At 46.7% G+C, this 18,361-nt stretch overlaps 3 protein-coding genes across 4 annotated transcripts; 2 read left to right on the forward strand and 1 right to left on the reverse strand.

The window, feature by feature from the left end:
- Window positions 1-2,067: 2,067 nt before the first annotated feature.
- LOC120664510 (PLASMODESMATA CALLOSE-BINDING PROTEIN 3-like) lies at window positions 2,068-4,364 on the forward strand. 2 transcript variants are annotated; one of them, XM_039943769.1, is made up of 4 exons: window positions 2,068-2,635; window positions 3,070-3,489; window positions 3,607-3,637; window positions 3,736-4,364. In XM_039943769.1, exons 1-4 carry the CDS (start codon window positions 2,572-2,574, stop codon window positions 3,959-3,961), a joined length of 741 nt encoding a protein of 246 aa, XP_039799703.1. In that variant the 5' UTR covers window positions 2,068-2,571; the 3' UTR covers window positions 3,962-4,364. The 2 variants fall into 2 exon arrangements, with proteins under 2 accessions (XP_039799703.1, XP_039799702.1); XM_039943768.1 differs by having other exon boundaries at window positions 2,073-2,635; window positions 3,064-3,489.
- A 2,646-nt stretch (window positions 4,365-7,010) lies between these two features.
- LOC120664513 lies at window positions 7,011-7,964 on the forward strand. The gene has a single exon (XM_039943771.1). The coding sequence runs from the start codon at window positions 7,402-7,404 to the stop codon at window positions 7,687-7,689; it is 288 nt and encodes a 95-aa protein (XP_039799705.1). The 5' UTR covers window positions 7,011-7,401; the 3' UTR covers window positions 7,690-7,964.
- Window positions 7,965-8,065: 101 nt separating this feature from the next.
- LOC120664512 lies at window positions 8,066-16,162 on the reverse strand. Its single transcript, XM_039943770.1, has 10 exons — window positions 15,760-16,162; window positions 14,726-14,769; window positions 14,132-14,219; window positions 13,934-14,051; window positions 12,331-12,887; window positions 11,632-11,890; window positions 11,273-11,552; window positions 10,819-10,968; window positions 8,753-9,232; window positions 8,066-8,675 (listed from the first exon to the last, which is right to left on the reverse strand). Exons 1-10 carry the CDS (start codon window positions 15,965-15,967, stop codon window positions 8,427-8,429), a joined length of 2,433 nt encoding a protein of 810 aa, XP_039799704.1. The 5' UTR covers window positions 15,968-16,162; the 3' UTR covers window positions 8,066-8,426.
- Between the last annotated feature and the right edge of the window lie 2,199 nt (window positions 16,163-18,361).

Raw genomic sequence — 18,361 nt, forward strand, 5'->3', positions numbered from 1 at the left:
GATTCTGGAGCAGGAAGAGGAAGAATTTATTTTATTTCTACTCACCAACACTCCCGAGCTGCCGGCAACGAACCCGAAGACGCCGATGGCGACGGCAGCGGCTGGAGTGAGGGAGGACCTTTCCATCTTCACCGAGAACCATAAACTACATAAACCGACTAAACTATATAGAATATTTGTACGACCAGCCGCCGATTGACCAGGCACCCTCCACCTCCGACACCGGCGAGGGCATCGGACGCAAGGCGCTGGTCGAATCGGCGGCGGATCGGATTTCCGCCCCGGAGTCGCCGCTGTTTACTGTACGATGGGGAAAGAAAGTCGAGAGAGTTCAGGGTCGATATAAAATGAGCTCATGCTTTCATGCAGCACTTTCTTCAGTATCAGGTTTTCAGATGGCCAATCAACTGTGCCATGATAGGTTTTGGGCCAACATTTAGCCTATCGGTAAGTTCGATGGGCCGTGGCCCAACTCGTATTGGGCCGAGGAGAAACTATCAGCACCAGTGGATCCCAATCAATAATCATGTCTGTCTTCTTTGATTTTTCACATTTGGCCCAGTTCTGCTCAAATCTGCTCAGGCAAAGCGAAAGAGTAGCAGGCAGCCTTTTCATTTGGTCTTTAATCTCTATTATGATGATGATTGGTCTAAGCCGCGGGCCATTGCCATCACTCCCAAGCAATCATCGCGCCATCCATAGTGTTAGCACTTAGCAGCAATCCCGAGCACGGCAGGGAGCTCTAGACTGCCCAAGCAAACAGCCCTAGTATAAAATGGGGAGCATGCGGCGGCAGCGGCTTTGTTTGCCTGCCCCTAGGCGTGGACGAAAATTCACAAACTTTCCTTCCGACAGCTTTAAAAATTCGCAAACAAGTTGCTCGTCTCGTCACTAGTGTTGGACCCCTGTTCGAGCTACGAGTGACTATGACTGCCACACCCAAATCCCACTAACGACGCCACGATTAAAACGCTTGCTTCTTGCTTCCATGACAACAAATTCAATCTATCAGACTGCAGTATTGCTTTGCCCCAAGTCTGACCGCCATCCTTCTTTTTTTTAAAAAAATGTTTGATTCCTTGTAGTTTCCCGTTTCCTCACGAAGTCTCTGCGTCTGAGAATTTCGGCCATTCCATGGAAACATTCTAGTAGCCCAGCGGCCACTGGCAACAGATTCCATGGCTTTACACCAGCCTAGTGCGGCTTTGCATCTACTCGTGGCACTGCTAGGTTTAGCCGACCCCACTGTTCATCGGATGCTCAGGCTTCAGAGGGTGGCGAGTGGCAACCACGTTCTTCTTCTACTCCTCCCTAGGCGGCGCCGGCTACGGCTAGTCCTGGACCTATGGCTCGAGGGACAAAAAGCAAATCTCCGAGCTTTTTCAGTGGCCGATCCGGCTCTGCTCCGCTCAAGGCGCGCGAAAGGAGATGCAAAGCGTGGGGGCGGAGAACCTGGATGGAGGCATCGGCTTGCTCCAGGTCAGGTCAGGCGCTTTCCCGTTTCGATGCGTCGTTTGTACGCCCGGTGATCACTGGTTTACACTGCATGATCTATCGGCTAGTCCCGTGGCCGACTTTGCGGTTTGCAAAGTACAAAGGAGACGCAGGCAGGCAGACCGCAGACGGCATCAGATGAAAAGTTGGTCTCCTTCTCCGGTTCTCTTTAGTCTTTACCAGCTTATCGCAAAACTCGATCAGGACCAACCTGCTCGACGGGTAGTGGCAACGGGCGAGCCATCAGGAAACGATGTCACGATGAGCTCGACATCTGGCTGGTAGTATGAGGTTGAAGCAGTTGTGTGGGGACAATGACCTGAGAAGCAGGATACAGAGTACAGTGATTCAGATAGACATGATCGTTACAATACAGGATATACATATATAGAGTGCATGATTCAGCATGTACCTTTTTTTTCCGCGAACGTGTCTAAGCACGTATTTGATTTAGTACTTGTACAGGAAAAAGGAAGGAATCGCATTCCTACACGAATCTGGAAGAAATTCGCTCCGATCTACTACAAGATAATCTAATCCCGGTGTGCCCGGCTGCACCAAACGGAAATCCACGGCTCATCATGGCGGCTAATTCGCCATCATGAAGGCGGTGTATGGTCTACCCCACCACATAGCATCAAGAATCTGTCCTCTCATTTCGTTCACCTCCCAACTCACCCAACCATTTTTTTTTTACTTTCTCACTCCTTTCGTCTTAATCTATTGCTCAGCACCGCGGATTAAAGCCCCTGGCCAAGCAGTCTCCCCGCCCAAGTTTCCTCTTATCCCCCGACCCGGCCTGCGAATTCATCCGTGTGCTGAAGAAACTAGAAAGCACATGCGTCTGCACTCTGCACACCAGCAGCTTCTGCAGGTAGATGCAGTGAGTAGAAGAGCGGTAGCAGCAGCAGCAGCAGCTGGCGAGCTCACTTTGCACGTGCTCCTGAATCAGCAGGCCCCTGCAGGCTACTAGTAAGCACTGACCTTGTTGCGAGGCAGAGCTCAGAGCTGAGCAAGCTTCGCTCGGAGTGGTCAGGCGCTGGGCCTGGGCGAGCTCGAGGCGAGGGGGCGAGGCTCATGGAAGGTCTGAGGCCAGTCCATTGGCTGGCGTCTCTCCTCGCCGTCCTCCTCTTCTGCCATGGTGAGTCGCTCGACTGCCTGCTGTCTCGTAGTTGCAGCTCCTGTGCTTTGGAGGCTGAATCTGTTGATTGGCATGTCACTCACTTGCAACGAACTTGGATTTGAACAGCAAAGCTGGTTGGTTACAGAGAACATGGAATTGTCTGTGGGATTACGTAGATGCGCTGTTTTTCGGTTGAGATCTTGTGTTTGTCTTTTGCTTGCTTGGTCACTTTAATCTAGTCCGACGTGGTTGCTGCTGCTGACGAGCAGAGTGTCGTGTCACAAGTCGCACCAACAGACAAGCACCCACTTTATCAGGATCAACTACGAAACAAATATTTGCTTTTCTTTTTCTTAATCACCAGAGGGAATTACAGTACTAAAAATCAAACTGAGCACAAGGCGAAAGCTTCATCCAGCTACTGAGTACTGAAAGATGGATTGCAGCTGCAGGCAGGGGAAGCGAGCAGAGACCGGAGCACGCCGAGCTGGGGCGCGCCGGGGACACGCCGGAGCGGGACGTGACCTCGCCTCTGGCCACCGTCCCCGTGGTGACCCCCACGGTCACGACGCCCACGGCGATGCCCACCGCGACGCCGGCGACGCAGACGCCGTCGCTGGCCGGCGGCGGCGGCGGGAGCTGGTGCGTGGCGAGCCCCAGCGCGAGCGCGACGGCGCTGCAGGTGGCGCTGGACTACGCGTGCGGGCAGGGCGGCGCGGACTGCTCCCCGATCCAGCAGGGCGGGAGCTGCTTCAACCCGGACACCGTCCGCGACCACGCCTCCTACGCCTTCAACAGCTACTACCAGAAGAACCCCGTCCAGACCAGCTGCGACTTCGCCGGCACCGCCGTCCTCACCAGCACCAACCCAAGTAAACTACTGTACCCATCAGCAAGCTCCATCCAGAACACGTCGTGATTTTTTTTCAGAAAAAAGAATTGAAATTTTTGTCTAGATATTCATTCGCTGCTTTCAATTGTGTGCGCAGGTAGTTCGGCGTGTCAGTATCCAGCAACGAGGTAAGTTCTAGCAGCTTTTTCACCGAAACAAAATTGCAGGAAACAAGGTTAAACAAACGTGCTGATTTCTGTTTTTTTGGGGTGAATCTCTCTGACAGCACCGGTGCTCCTGTCCTCAACACGTCGACGCCGCTGACGCCAACTTACGGGTCTCCTCCAGGCGGGTACGGGAGCTCCCCACCCACCGGATACGGCAACTCCCCGCCGCTCTACGGGTCCATGTCGCCGCCGGACTACGGCGACAACATCAGCGCCAGCAAGAAGAAGACGATCCTGTCGCCGGCGACGAGCCTCCTGATCGCCACACTGGCGCTGGCCGGCTGAACCGCCACACGCAGCAGCCCAATCCGCCGCGTCGCCGTTGTGCTGTGCCCTGCAGGACGTTTAGTTGCGGTACGTCCACGTGTCAAAGGTGCGACGTCTTCAAGGCTGAAGGTGAGGTGGGGATCAGATCACCATGACTTGATGCGGCAGAGAGGATGCAGAGGCGATGTTCAGGTAATCTGCCGGATCGGAAGTGCAGATCAGTGACCCCGAGCAGGTTGGCAGTGGTGTTTCCCTTGTCAGTACTCACATGTGTACAGAAGACAGACTAACAGATAGTGTAACACCCGGATATTCCGGCCATTGGCCCGGATACTCCGGGCGTGGAGTTTCTATTTCTATAATTTGGTCATCTGGACCCCACAATTATTTAAATAGAAAATATCACTATCTCTCTCCCTCACCCTCACTCTCACTCTCTCCCGTTACCTCTCTCTCCCTCACCTCCCTCACGAGCTCTCCCTCTCCCCTAAGCTCTAGATTCCAAAATCTTTCATTTCAACTTGATTCCAAGGCCAAGGGAGCTTCACTCGGCGTGGGGGATCATCTTCTACAAGTATTCCACCTTGGGGCGACATCGTTTTCGAGTTTTCTTGCAAGAGGAACTAGCTCAAGGTACTAGAAGCTAGGGCTCGCCGATTTGGTTGTTTTAGGATGTTCTAGTTGATTTTCTTTGGTCAATCATCTCTATATGCATCCTTCAACTAGGATTCAAGAGGGTTTCAAATTTGGTGGGGTGGTTTTGCCAAAAATTAAGATTTCAGTTTTTGGGGTGAAAATGCTGTCAAGCCCGGAGACTCCGGGTATAAGCCCGGATACTCCAGGTTTTTTAACACTCCGGGCGAAACTCCGGGTATAAACCCGGATACTCCGGGTTTGGGACCCTCCGGGGGAAACTCCGGGTATAGGCCCGGAAACTCCGGACTTCGGAGTCCGGATATTCCGGATATGAATCCGGATATTCCGAGTTTTATTAGAACTATTGGATGTAGAATTTGGTAAATTTGGGGTAAATTTGTAGTGTTTCTACTTGGGCATTTCAAAGATTGTTGTTGCATGTCGTATTTGCATACATTCTCATGTCATATGCATACGTGTAGCAGCCGCGGCGGAGGAGGTCGTATACGAGGTGGTTGCGGAGCCACAGGAGCTGCGGGGGCAAGCCCCGCAGGAGGAGATTCGCGGGGAGTCGGCCCAAGGCCCAACTCACCCTAGTGTTGAGCAGCAGACGCAAGGCAAGCCCCGGTGCATGTTCTATTATTTTAAATTATGATTCACTATGTATATGTTTTATCTATTACTTGTGCATTACGTATTAGGAATTGATTAGAACCCTAGCTGCATGATCCCTAGGTTTCCTTGAGTTTTTACTAGTATGTCTAGGTCGATAGTGGTGCTAGGCTAAATAAGTCCGGTAGAAATCGGGTGACTTTGTGTCACTCGCGAGACACAGGAAACTTTAGAAGCCGAGTAATTGCCGGTTACTCGCGAGATACATTATTATCTTTATACTTCAGTATTTGAGAAATGGATTGAAATGGGTAGGGAGATGTGAGACCGGGCGGGGATGATGGTATTAGGTTTGGCAGCATGACATGGTTTCTGGGTGTCTTAGCCCCGTCCGTGTCGGTTAAGGACCAGTCGTTGTGGCAGTGCTGATCGGGGATTGAATTGTACTAACCGCATGCCGGGAGTAGGAGGTAGTCGAAACTGGTAAGCCGAGTACTGCTTTGCTTCGAAAGTACAGGAACCCGCACCCAACTCCTGGGGCGAGTCGAGTAGTCGCGGAGAATTGGGATGCATATGTTTACTTTTGGTGGTCTCACGTTGAGCTCGGCTGACCATATGTCGTTGGGCTGGTTCCTGTAGTTCGAGGCGGGGAGGGGAAAAGTTGGTGCGTGGGGTCCGACGGGGCTTTTGCGTGCCGTGTTGGTTAGGTCCACCTTGCAAGGTTAAATCGGATCGATTCGCCGTGTCTCGCGGATATGAGGGCCTTGATCTCTTTGTCTCGCGGATATTAGAGATATAAAAATGGATACTATCCTTAGTGAGAGTCTATCTATATAAAATATGCGGCTAAAACATTGAAAGTAAGGATACACCTCTTGTTGCTATTTCTGCAAAACAAACCACCAGCCAAAAGCCGTGCATGTCTAGGTATGTGGGCTAAGTTATACCCATTGGTCGGGTAAGTCTTGCTGAGTATTAGTATACTCAGGGTTTGTTGCCACAAATATTATTTCAGGGCATCCGTACGTCGACTTCTGCCCCTGCTTTGTCAAGTTCATCCGCCGGGATGCAGAAGGGTGGGAGGTGGTGGAACGAGACCCTTAGATTAGGGGATTGTCGGGTTGTACACTCGAGGGCAGAGTATTCAGCCTCTCTGTTTTGCGCAGACCGGTCTGACCGGCTCGTGGGACCGGTCTGACCGGTGGAGGCGGCAGAATGGTGCCGACCGGTCCGACCGGTTGGGTGAACCGGTCCGACCGGTCGAGAAGGATCAGAACTGGTGATAGTTAGAATATGTGTATGATCTTTCGATTTTGAACTTCAGACCATCTATTGTAAAGTTTTGTAAATTAATTTCATATATTTGAACTCGGTTTGTAAAACTTATTGTTTCGTCTTTTTTTGAGTTTATATTTTCAAGTTTTATGCCGTGCTTGTACCATCTGCGCCCACCTTCGCGTGGGACTACCGGTGATGTTTCGATCGGGCCGTGGGTTGAGAAAGGATCGCCAAATTAAACCATTAAACTAATGCGCTCGATGTATTCAAATGACGACCATTAAACTTAATTAGAGTTTTAATTCTGTCACACATAGTAACTCTTGTACTGAGATCCTGGTCACACGCTTCGTCTCTCTCGCCGTCGCCGGGAGCCTCCGCGTGCCTGAAGCACAGAAGCAGCCATGCGCCGGCCGCGGCCTGCAGCTGCACGAGTACACGCACGCGCTAGCCGTTAGGCTGGCAGTTGTTGGGCCGTTGGCACTTGGCGACACGCCTCTACTCGAGTCTGAAGTCTGAACCACTCCATCACTATCCTTGTTACTGCACAAGGCCAGCTGCATAAGCCAAGCTCGCGCCGTCGCCAGCACAGCGCTCATGCGATCTTCCCAGGAAGCTACCGGGCTCGTTAGCGCTGGGCCCTGGCGTGTGCTGCAATTTGACCTGACCAGTTAGAGTTGGGATGGCTAGCTAATCTTCAAACCTTTTGCCGCCTGGTCTCAACCACTCGCATATCATATCCCAAACTATGGAAAAACTGGTGCAGTGATTCGTCAACACGCGGCTGCAAGAACGCGTCACCTTGCAACATAAAAGGCTCGAGGCAGAGTAGCCAGCCTAGCAAGAATTTCATCGACACGGGATCAGGTATTCAGGTCGAAGTAGTGATCGAGCTCGGAGACGCCACAGCCGATCGGCCGGCCGCCGCCCCCATGGCCGGCGGGAGGAAGCGGGAGTGGCTGCGGAAGAAGATGAGGATGGCGGCCCCGACCGGGGGGCGCGGGCAGCAGCAGTCGCCGTCGCCGCGGTGGACGCTGCGCGTCCGGGCGCTGTCCGCCGCGCTGCGCCGGCGGAGGCTCGGGGCTGGCGGCCTCCCGCGCGTCGACTTCCTCCAGATCCTGTACGAGAACGTCGTCTTCTACCTGCTGTGGGTGATCGAGTCCGTCATCGTCCTCGCCAAGCTCTGCTTCTTCTTCCTGCGCTTCGGCTTCCGCTTGTGACAAGCCTGGACGGCTGGACCAAGATCTGGCCAGCGCTTCGGCATCTTCCTGCGTGCCCTCAATGATGTAGCTCTCCCTTCTCTTTTTAATCTGCCATGCGTGCAATCGAACATGTAAATACGCAAAAAGTAAAACGATTTGTCGCCTGGTCTCCATATCTTTTTTTTTCTTTCCATGAATACCAACATTGTGAATGACCTGTTCAAACAACTATGGATCCAAGGAATTCATCCCAAGATTCACAGATAATAAAGGCTGCTGACACGGCAATGGATCAGACATATCTTGGTAATGGATGAGACACAATCTTGGCAATGGATGAGACACAATCTTGGCAATGAGTTAACAAAGCAGGCGAAATAAGCCAGGCACGAAATGCCGGTGATAACCTTGGCTCTTCTTTTGCTTCCTCGAAAATTAATGGTGCTGCTGTGTTAGATATTTCAGATTTATTGTCACAAGATATGTAAACCGCAAAATGGAAAAATAAAACAGAGAAGGAACGATCTATTTCTATCAGAATTTGAATAAATAGATCGAACTACAACCTTGCCCATATCCTAGAAACGCTACATGTTTCGAACATATATATATCTCTCGGCCTCTCAAAATGTCCCGATAGCAACTCATGTACAAAGCTGCTATCCATCTGCCTGGATCAGGCCAAAAGCCATTGAATGCCGTCTCTACCGTCACACACAACAGGACCACCTTCAGCAAAGTTGACAAGGGATCGATCAGTAGCTATTTGGCCACATTGGGTTAGCCTGAGCAGCCGCACTTAGGTTGCCATCACTGGGGTTTCGGTGTTCTGGGCCCAGAGCTGGCTGTGACTGCCCAAGCGCGGTGCCAAACTGCGAAGGTAGCTGGCCCTGCCGAAGCCCAGCCTGGTGACTCTGCCCTTGATAGCCATACAACGTACTGGCTGCAAGTGGGGGCATTCCTCGCGAACCAGCTCCATGCATCCACATTGCAGGGTTCTCATTCTGTCCGCAACAAATGAAAAATTAGTTATCACATAAATGCCCATCTTGGATGCATAGCTCAGGTGTAATATAGTTACCTGCTGTTGAAGAGAAATAAACTGATTTCCATCTTTGTACTGTGGAGGCACCGATCCATCGAACCCAAGAGTTGTGGTCGCTGATGCTGTGTTTTGGTTCCCGGGGAAATTTCCAGGCATGTTGTTTGCAGTTCCAAAGCCACCAACATAGCTTGAGAGCAAAGGAGCTGGCTGTGGCAAGCTAGCTAGAGTTTTGTACTGTGGGAGAGGGTATTTCACACTCGAGTTGGGAACTGCAGCGGCTGCTTGGTGGAACATATTGTTCATATATGGTTGCTGAAAAGCAGCAGGCTGGATATATGCATAACTTGGCGGCAGAGATGGATAGCCAATCATGCTTGCATACCCAAGACCAAGAGGAAGAGTTGCTTGAGCATAGGGATGAAGAAGATGTTGAGGGAGAGGAGGCCCTGACGTGATGCTGGTGCTTGGCTGAGATTGAGTCAATTGAGGGTTGGGTAACCCAACTGGACTGGCACTCTGCAAGAATCAAATCAAACACACAATTAAGAATGTAAAATATATTTGTTGGATTCAATACGAAGATAAACAATACACAATAAGCTTGCTCATGACATACTTAGCATAAATACGAGCGGGTGGCAGAGTTCAGAGAAGAAAACTTATCGTGCTAGCATTAACACATTTACCGTACCATGGCAAGTTTAAAGATTAGGAAATGATCAGATAGCAGGATAAGTAAGTTCTATGCATCATGTCCTCATCTTTTGCCAAAAAATTCAAATGTTCCACCAATTCGAATCATAGTACTATTAGCAACCAATACAACAGAAAGAAAGGCACATTCTCTATAGCAAACTCTGGATCCTATTTGTGACATTTAGTTTGCCAGCAATAAAAAAAAAGAAGGAAATATATGCCACCCTTTTCCAGAGGAAAAAGTATACATAACCCCCCAAACTATTAGGGTTGGAACACATCACCCCCCAAACTACAAAACCGAATATTTAACCCCCTGAACTTTTCAAAACCGGACATTCTACCCCCTGGAGCGGTTTTGAACGGCGGTTTTGCTACAGTAGCGCGGTTTTGCTATTTTCTTTTTTTATTTATTTCGATTTAATCTTTGAAAAATCATAGTAAATCACAGAAAAATCGTAAAATAAAAAATCCAATTTTGTTGGACTCCACATGAGTAGATCTACACAGTGAATATATAATAATATATACTTTAGTACAAAATTTTTACTTTAAATTTAGATCTATTTTTTTCTATAATTAAATAGAATAATTCATAGCCGCAGTTTCTATAGCTCAATTGAGGTGAAATTTTTATGGTGGGCTTATTATTGTATGCTTGAACTGTAATAAAATTTTCATACTCATTGGATCATGTATAACTTAGTTATATATTTATTTACGTTTATGCTTAGGTTTATGCTTGTTAAATATAAATAAATATATAACTAAGTTATACATGATCCAATGAGTATGAAAATTTTATTACAATTCAAGCATACAATAATAAGCCCATCATAAAAATTTCACCTCAATTGAGCTATAGAAACTGCGGTTATGAATTATTCTATTTAATTATAGAAAAAAATAGATCTAAATTTAAAGTAAAAATTTTGTACTAAAGTATATCTTATTATATATTCACTGTGTAGATCTACTCATGTGGAGTCCAACAAAATTGGATTTTTTATTTTACGATTTTTCTGTGATTTACTATGATTTTTCAAAGATTAAATCGAAATAAATAAAAAAAGAAAATAGCAAAACCGCGCTACTGTAGCAAAACCGCCGTTCAAAACCGCTCCAGGGGGTAGAATGTCCGGTTTTGAAAAGTTCAGGGGGTTAAATATCCGGTTTTGTAGTTTGGGGGGTGATGTGTTCCAACCCTAATAGTTTGGGGGGTTATGTATACTTTTTCCTTTTCCAGATCACAACTTTTGCTGATTAGTTTACCTAGCAACATCAAATTACCTACAGGTAACATAACCAACAAGATAGAATGTACGAAGTTGGAAGGAAATACATGGTTGCTTCACTGAAAAGCATAGATGAAGATGAAGTCACATGATTCAGTGAGATGTTCATACCTCCTGGGGCTGCGTAGAAACCGTTGCATTGTTCATGGACGATGACATCGTACCATGCATCATAGGAGGGTTTGTGAGCAATAGTGAAAAGGCTGGATCTAATTCGCGTAATGGCGGGATTGCAGGTGGCAGGAGACCATTTTGTATTTGCTGCAGATACAGAGTAATAAAACAGCTGTTAGTAGCAAAATAAACAGTAGTGTGAATAAATTGATAATATTGTGTGAATTCTTTTAGGAGAGTGTGGCATACACTCAAGTGTTTGTTCAAGGGTGGGTGTGTTGTGTTCGAATGTGTGGGTGGGTGGGTTGTGTGGGGGTATGTGTGTTGTGCACATCTTGGTATGTTTTTTTTTACAGGCAGCTCTCCTAGAAAAAAATAAAAACATAGTATCTCTTTCTTTTTCAATGAGCTATATCAGTGGAGTTAGAACCAGGGATACATGGGTACATACCATAAAGTTTGACAGAGGAGAAACATTCTGGAACTGGCGGTTTTCCTGTAGATAACTGTGTGGAGCAGAATCTTGCTCCGCTGCACTTGAAGTTGCAAAATCTGAGGTTGATGATAGGGTGTATTCAATAGTGTTTGGGACATCGAGGAAATTGGCTCTTGTCACTTCAGATTGTTGTAACGATGTAACATCAAGATTCTCCATGTTGCTGTTTGTCGTGGAAGCAACATATTCATTAGCTGCCGGAGTTGCTGTCGCCTTGCTTTCATCCTCATGCATTCTAAACAAAACAGAAAAGGACTTATAAGCGCTACAAAACAAAATGTGGGGTGAAGAGTATTGAAAAATAGAAAACATACATGACATCTGGCTGGTTAATTGAATGCTCATCAGGAACTGTCGCAGCTTCCCCATGACCCTCAAGAGGTTTTGTGGCCACAGATGCATCGAGTGTACCAGACACAAAACTACCAAATGTCAAGTGTGCACAGTAAGCATTTGAAACCTGAAGATGATCAGGTATTATTACTGCTGGATTATCATCAGATGATTTTGGTCCCTCGTGCAGAGTCAACTGGTCAAGTTGTTTCGTCGTGGCAGACATATCGTCATTCAAATCTGCCATCAAAGGGGTAAATGGTAATAAAAACTGAGATCTTGATGAGCAACACCAAAAGGTTTAGTACAAGAAAGACAAAAAAAATCCAGGGATCCACAGGCCGCAAGTCATGAAGGGGTATTGTAGAACGACGATATGAAACAGAAGGTCAGTAACTAATGTGTAATTGGGTATTATGGCATACAAGAATGCAATATAAAAGTGTACATGCAGATAAAAATGGAGAATTCTAGAAAGAAATTTCAACTGACTAACTTCGCATCATGGTAGCCATATGGTGGTGTAATAACTGATAACCATAAGAAACAAATGAAAAATCATCCATAGAAATAAAATAAGCTAGCTTCCGACTTAATTCACTAAGTAGGCTTTCAGAATTATAAAAGTTGACCAACCAAATGCAGAAATACAGATAACAATGATATTTGTTTTGACTTACTTTGGCTATGCTCAAATGGTAAGTAGTCATCTGTTTTCTCTACCGAATCCTGATATGTTGCAACTTCAGTATATTCTGATTTATCTTTACCAGAAGCAGAAAATTGTCCAGACATTGTCAGACTTTCTGTATTGCCCTCCTCCAAATTTGCGTCTTTTTCAATGCCATCTTCATTGACATCCGGAATTGATGAATCTTCAACATTGGAAGGAGCTGCTACATCTGCTCCATCAGCTGGAGGTAACATGTCAACTGAGGAAGCATCTTTAGGTGCAGAGTACACTTCAACAGCGCCATTTGGTAATTTATCTGCTGTGCCATGGCCTACTTCCGGCGCATCAGTTTTGTTGTATTCCTTGGGTGGTGTATTGGAAATAACTGAATCACCAACAACTGGCATGCCTGTGCTACTTGCAACAGATCTGCTCCCAACTTTAGCTTGAGGCCTGCCCATTTTCACTATTTCAGCCATGGAAGGGCGACCTGGAATACCACCCCAACCATGCTGCACTTGAGATGGAGGCTGAGTGTTCTTTGCATCAGCTTGGGCAACATTGCTGCAAATAGAAGCACAAACCATTAAGATGACTATCAAGGAAGTCTTCAAGCTACCTTGTTCAAATTATCAGAAAAACGTGTTAACTAGTTTGCATGAGTGAAGCTGTACAGTACCCAATGGTGTTTTTTGGGTCAGTTAATTAACTACGATGGCATGCCACTCCAGTTCATTTCTCCTCTCAAATTATTTACGCATAATGCCATTCTTGTTCATTTTATCAACTTTTTGGGTCGACCCAATGACCCAAAAATTATCTACCTTGCATCCCTAGTCAAAATTGAAATATAGTCGCTTTAATTGAGAAAATGGTTATGGTATGATATGAACAGTAAATAATTTAGACCACAATGCAAAAAAAAGAACATCGTTTGAGAAGAACAAATGATTGATCTCTTCATAATAATCAAGCCCAAAGGTAGCAGGTTACTTGTAGAGTAGGGCATGAATACTGCATTAAATAAAACGTTTTCTACCATTGCTTTCTCTCTAGGCATATGTTAGTGAAATACAAAAATATAATGAAACTTGAGTACTGTTTTTACGAGGAAACTGCTATTATATTTTTGTGTTGCATTGCACATTAACTAGGATAACAAGTAAAAAAATAACTGATGATTATATGCAAAAATACAGACACTCTGTTATGTGGCACCTAAACTGTCTGTTATCTACCTTTTTGAAGAGAACCCTAATACAGAAAGAGATGAAAATCAAGCCATTAAGGTTTTATGCCCAAACATCTCTTTGTTTCTGATGTAATTTATAAAAATAATGGACAAATGTTGCAAAACCATAAACAAGTATAGGGGAATGACTGAAACTAATGCAACAGCTTCAACAACTACAAAGCCTGTCCCAAGCAAGATTGTTAGATTAGCTATAAAACCCAACAAGAGTTGCAAGAAATAATGTGAAATAAATGAAGAAAAAGGGTGAGAATGAAAAGGAGAAGGAACATTGACTCAAGCAATATAAAGGAAAAACATTAACTAAAAAATGGGCACATAGATCATAATCTCTATGCAAAATTGTTAGTACCCCTACCCTGTAGCAGAAATAGCTTCTGTAGGATTGCTTGTCTTGACATCCAAAGCTGATGAGTCAAGTGGGGCATGTAGCTCTGGATCTTTCTTGATAGGGCCTTTGAAAACACCCATTGAGTCTGTTGACATGTTGATGAAAAACAGAGTGGTTGGACTGAGAAAACTACAAACTCCATACACAGTATGAAATGCAGCCTACCTCTCCCACTTCGATCAGAACCAGCCTTATATCCACGATACATAGGTTTCTGGAATGATCGAGGTCTTGATTCCTGAGAAGCTTTAGTCTACAGATGATAGAATTTGTTAGGGGAACGATCGGCAACCAGATGACATGCATTGAATTGGATCAAAATGCGAAGATGCACTAACGATCACAGAAAGGTCATTGAGTGCAATAACATAGGCATACACATGACAAAGGAAGTACCATAGAATGTGACTGCTAACCTAATAACTGATCAGTTAACAGAAGTATGCTGATTCTTTGTCAAGAATGGTACGCAACTGTATACATCAGACAGCACATAGCATGGGAGGACCCAGGTCTCCCATTAAATGCAAGCTTGCATAATCAATGACCCTAAACTCACATTGCAGCAAAAAGACAACTCCCACAAAGAAAAACAAGAGATAGAAAAGTAGACAGTAAGCTTCCATTCAATGCAAGCTTTGCATAATCAATGGTCAAGTCATATTGCAGTTAAACTCTCACACAAAAATAAAAGGATGGAAAAGCAAAGTGTGAACTTAAAGAAAAGCTGGGGTATAAGGAATTCAAGCATCTACTAACCTCCTTTTTCTTGTCCCGCTTTCTCCTCACTTCATGAAAAGTATCTGAATAGATATGAATAAAAAAAGTTATAATTACAATTATAAACAAAAAATTAAGAGTCTCCATGATCTAGAGACACTATTGCTATGCCATGTTTCATTAATTAATATTTATTAGGTACATCAGGCATAAGTGCAGTGATTAATTGACACCAGAGAAAATATCAGATGCATAGGTATGCATTTAAAATAGGGAAAATCTACCCTCAGAATTGAAGAACAAGACAAACAGAAGGCTATCAGCACATGAAGAACCGAAAGATCACTGGCACCAAAGCATCTCTACAATGAATTTACTGGAAATTCCAATTTCAACAAATATGTATTACTAGGTACATATCAGTTAACAGCAAAAACAATAATGCACCTATACCAAGTTATTAAATAGACAGCAAACTTAAAAACAAATAAAATAGTAATAGTAAAATAGAAAAGAATACATGAGTGAACTTAAATACCATCCTATTGCCGAGGATGAAAAGACATGTTTATGCAAGACATTACATAATATATGGGCCAGCTGTAAGGATTCTGCAACACAGCTGGACTACAATGGGATATGAATCAGGAGTTCAGGACTTCTGCACTAAATTGAACCCCTTACATCATAAGTTGCCACATCTTCCATAAGCCAAAATCCATAAATGCAAAAAGAGTTGCTTGTTGACAATAAATAAACGGATATATCACTAATCTAAAGGCGTGACAGAACTAAAACTACCCGGTATGCTTTCACGCAGTCACGTTAAACCTAATCTGGCAAGCAAAAACAGGTCACAGCGTACAGCTTCCGCGGAATCAGACAAGATTGGGCAACAATTCAATAGCAGCCGTCCAGATTGGGGGGTTACGACACGAAGCCACACATATCCGCGGCGCCCAATCACCGCGCGAAAAAACAAACCCTAGCGCTGACGAGCATCACACGACAACATCCGCTCTTAACAATTCGACCCGTGAAGCGGGAAAAAGCGGAGGAGCACGCCAGCATACCTTGGGAGATGAGCCTCTCGACGGCGATGTCGGGGTCCATGCCGCAGTCGCAGAGCGTGGCGTAGATCTCACCCTCGGAACGGTCGGCAAGGATCCCCTTGAGGCTCTGCACCATCTTCCTGGAGGCGGCCGGGATCACCGCCGCGTCCGCTCCGTCCGGCGCCGGGTAGGGCTGCCTCCCGCCGCCGCCACGGCCGCCGCCCCTCATGGCGCTCCCGCTCCCGCCGCTGCCGCAGCCACCACAGGCGCCGCCCCCTCCTCCTCCTCCTCGATCCGGGGCAGCGAGGAGCTGCGGTGGCGTCGCCGCTGCGCGCGGTGCGGGAGCAGCAAAACCCTCGTCGCCGCCGCCTTGCTCCCCCACGCACCCTGTATTGCCGAAGCCACGCACGCACGCAGGAATGGAGGGCCGGCCCGGGCAGGAGCTCAGCTAATAAACGGGGTGGGGTGGCTTCGAGTTTCCTTTCGTGAATTGCGATTGCGAAAAGGGAAAAGAAAAAAAAAAGGGATGGTGGCTCTGGCCCTGTTTGGGGGAGCGGCAGCTTTTCCAAAAGCGCTTCCTGGAGAAGCTCACCCCGCTGGTGTAGGAATCAGCTTTTGGAAAAAGCTAGCTGTGCTGTTTGGGGAAGCTTCTCCAATGGAGCTTTTGGCGAGGATGGCGGCGAGGCGGTCCAAGCAGAGAGGAGGGGCGTCGGCCGGGCAAGCCGCGCGGAGGGGAGGGGGCAGCGGTGCGTCGATCCACGCAGATGGGAGGGGCTCCCGGGCGGAGGCGGCCGGCGAGCCGAGCTGCCGGGGCGTGGAGGCGGCCGCGGATGGATCCGTTGGGCGGAGCTCGGCAGAGGCGACCGCCGGGCGGGGAGCTCGGGTGGAGGCAGCCGGAGCTCGCAGCTCGGCTCGCCGGCCGCGAATGGAGGGGGACGTCGGGGTGGGCTAGGGTGGAGTCGGTAGGAGCTCGAGTGGAGGCGGGTAGAGCTCGGGTCGAGGGTGGATCCGTCGGGTGGAGCTCGGCGGAGGTGGCCGGCGGGCGGAGCTCGGGTGGAGGTGGCCGGCGGGCGGAGCTCGGGTGGAGACCATTAAAGGTGGCGAGGAGAAGAGCCGCCGGTGGGGCCGCGCGGAGGGAGGGCGGCGGGTGACGACGGATCTGGGGCGGCGACCTCGAGGGAGGGGGACGCGCGGAAGGGAGGAGGGACGCCAAAAGCTCGGGAAGCTGCTCCGATGGAGCTTTTCCGCTTGTAGTGTAAAGAAGAGCTTTTGGAGCTTCCGCGGTTTGGAGAATCTGACCCCGTTTGGGGGAGCTTGTGGCTTTTGGAGCTTCCTGGAGAAGCAAAAGCTCCAGGAAGCTCCCCCAAACAGGGCCTCTGTCGGACGCCGTAGGGTTGCAGGTTCGCGCCTCCCAAATCCTGAGGGCTATGCTTCCTGCACTATGGCCGCGTTTTACGAGTCCCCTAGCAGACGGGTGCCGCTTGGAAAAGGAGTTCTAATTGCAATCTTTTTTTCTCTATAAACGAGAAAACAGCCCGAGCTCTGCCTTTCAGTTAAGCCGGAAGTGATTGATCTTGTGATATTTTATCGTTCAAACCACGTACTTTTTCTTTGAACAAATAAAGATATTTTTAAACAAACCATATACTTGGTACGGTGGGCTCTGATAAGATGGATTCAATAAAACCACTCTACTAGTTTCCTTTCGAAAAAAGAAAGAAAGAAAGAGAAATGAATAGTAAACACTTTATCGTCTCTCATGGGGTTGTCACATATAACATGGCAATCTCTAGATCACTGGATTACACCTAGGCAGGGATCAATGACGAAACAAGAATGTGCTGTCAAAAATGCATCTGGTGAAATACAAAAAACGTGAGCACACCATGACACGGCATTAGACTGAATGTGCTGTCAAAACGCGTCTGGTGAAATACAAAAAACATTAGCACACCATGACACGTCATTAGACTGAATGTGCTGTCAAAAACGCGTCTGGTGAAATACAAAAAATGTGAGCACACCATGACACGTCATTAGACTATGCAAACAGATACATAACAAGAATGTGCTATAAAAAATGCATCTAGTGAAATACAAAAAACATGAGCAAGGATACACATCATTAAACAACGCAAACAGGTAGGATGTATAAAGTAACAAGAATTATCGCTTTTGTCGCTCAATATGCACCATAAAAACGCATTTAGCCAGGTAAGAAAAAAATTCATACACATCATGGCACATTCTAGGATAGTACAATCGGGTGGGAATTTAGGGATTTAACAGGAATATTCGCATATATATATATATATATATATATAGAGAGAGAGAGAGAGAGAGAGAAATACAAGCCTACCACATGCGCGTCATAGCAAGTATCTAGACATCTAGATAGAAATTTAGGATGTAATATGGACATTCATTACTGGTTTGGGGATATTACTCTATATCGGTGCTTTTAGTAATTGCCGCTTTACCATTTTCTTTTTCACGTAACACATATATTACTTAACAATCAGATCAAACAAGATTTTGCCTCATTCATGATATAGACACTATAAGTACATTAAATTACAAATTACCAACCCGCACATATCATATGACTATATATGTTATAGTT

Source organism: Panicum virgatum, chromosome 3N (assembly GCF_016808335.1).
Source record: "Panicum virgatum strain AP13 chromosome 3N, P.virgatum_v5, whole genome shotgun sequence".
In the NCBI taxonomy this organism is placed as follows: Eukaryota; Viridiplantae; Streptophyta; class Magnoliopsida; order Poales; family Poaceae; genus Panicum; species Panicum virgatum.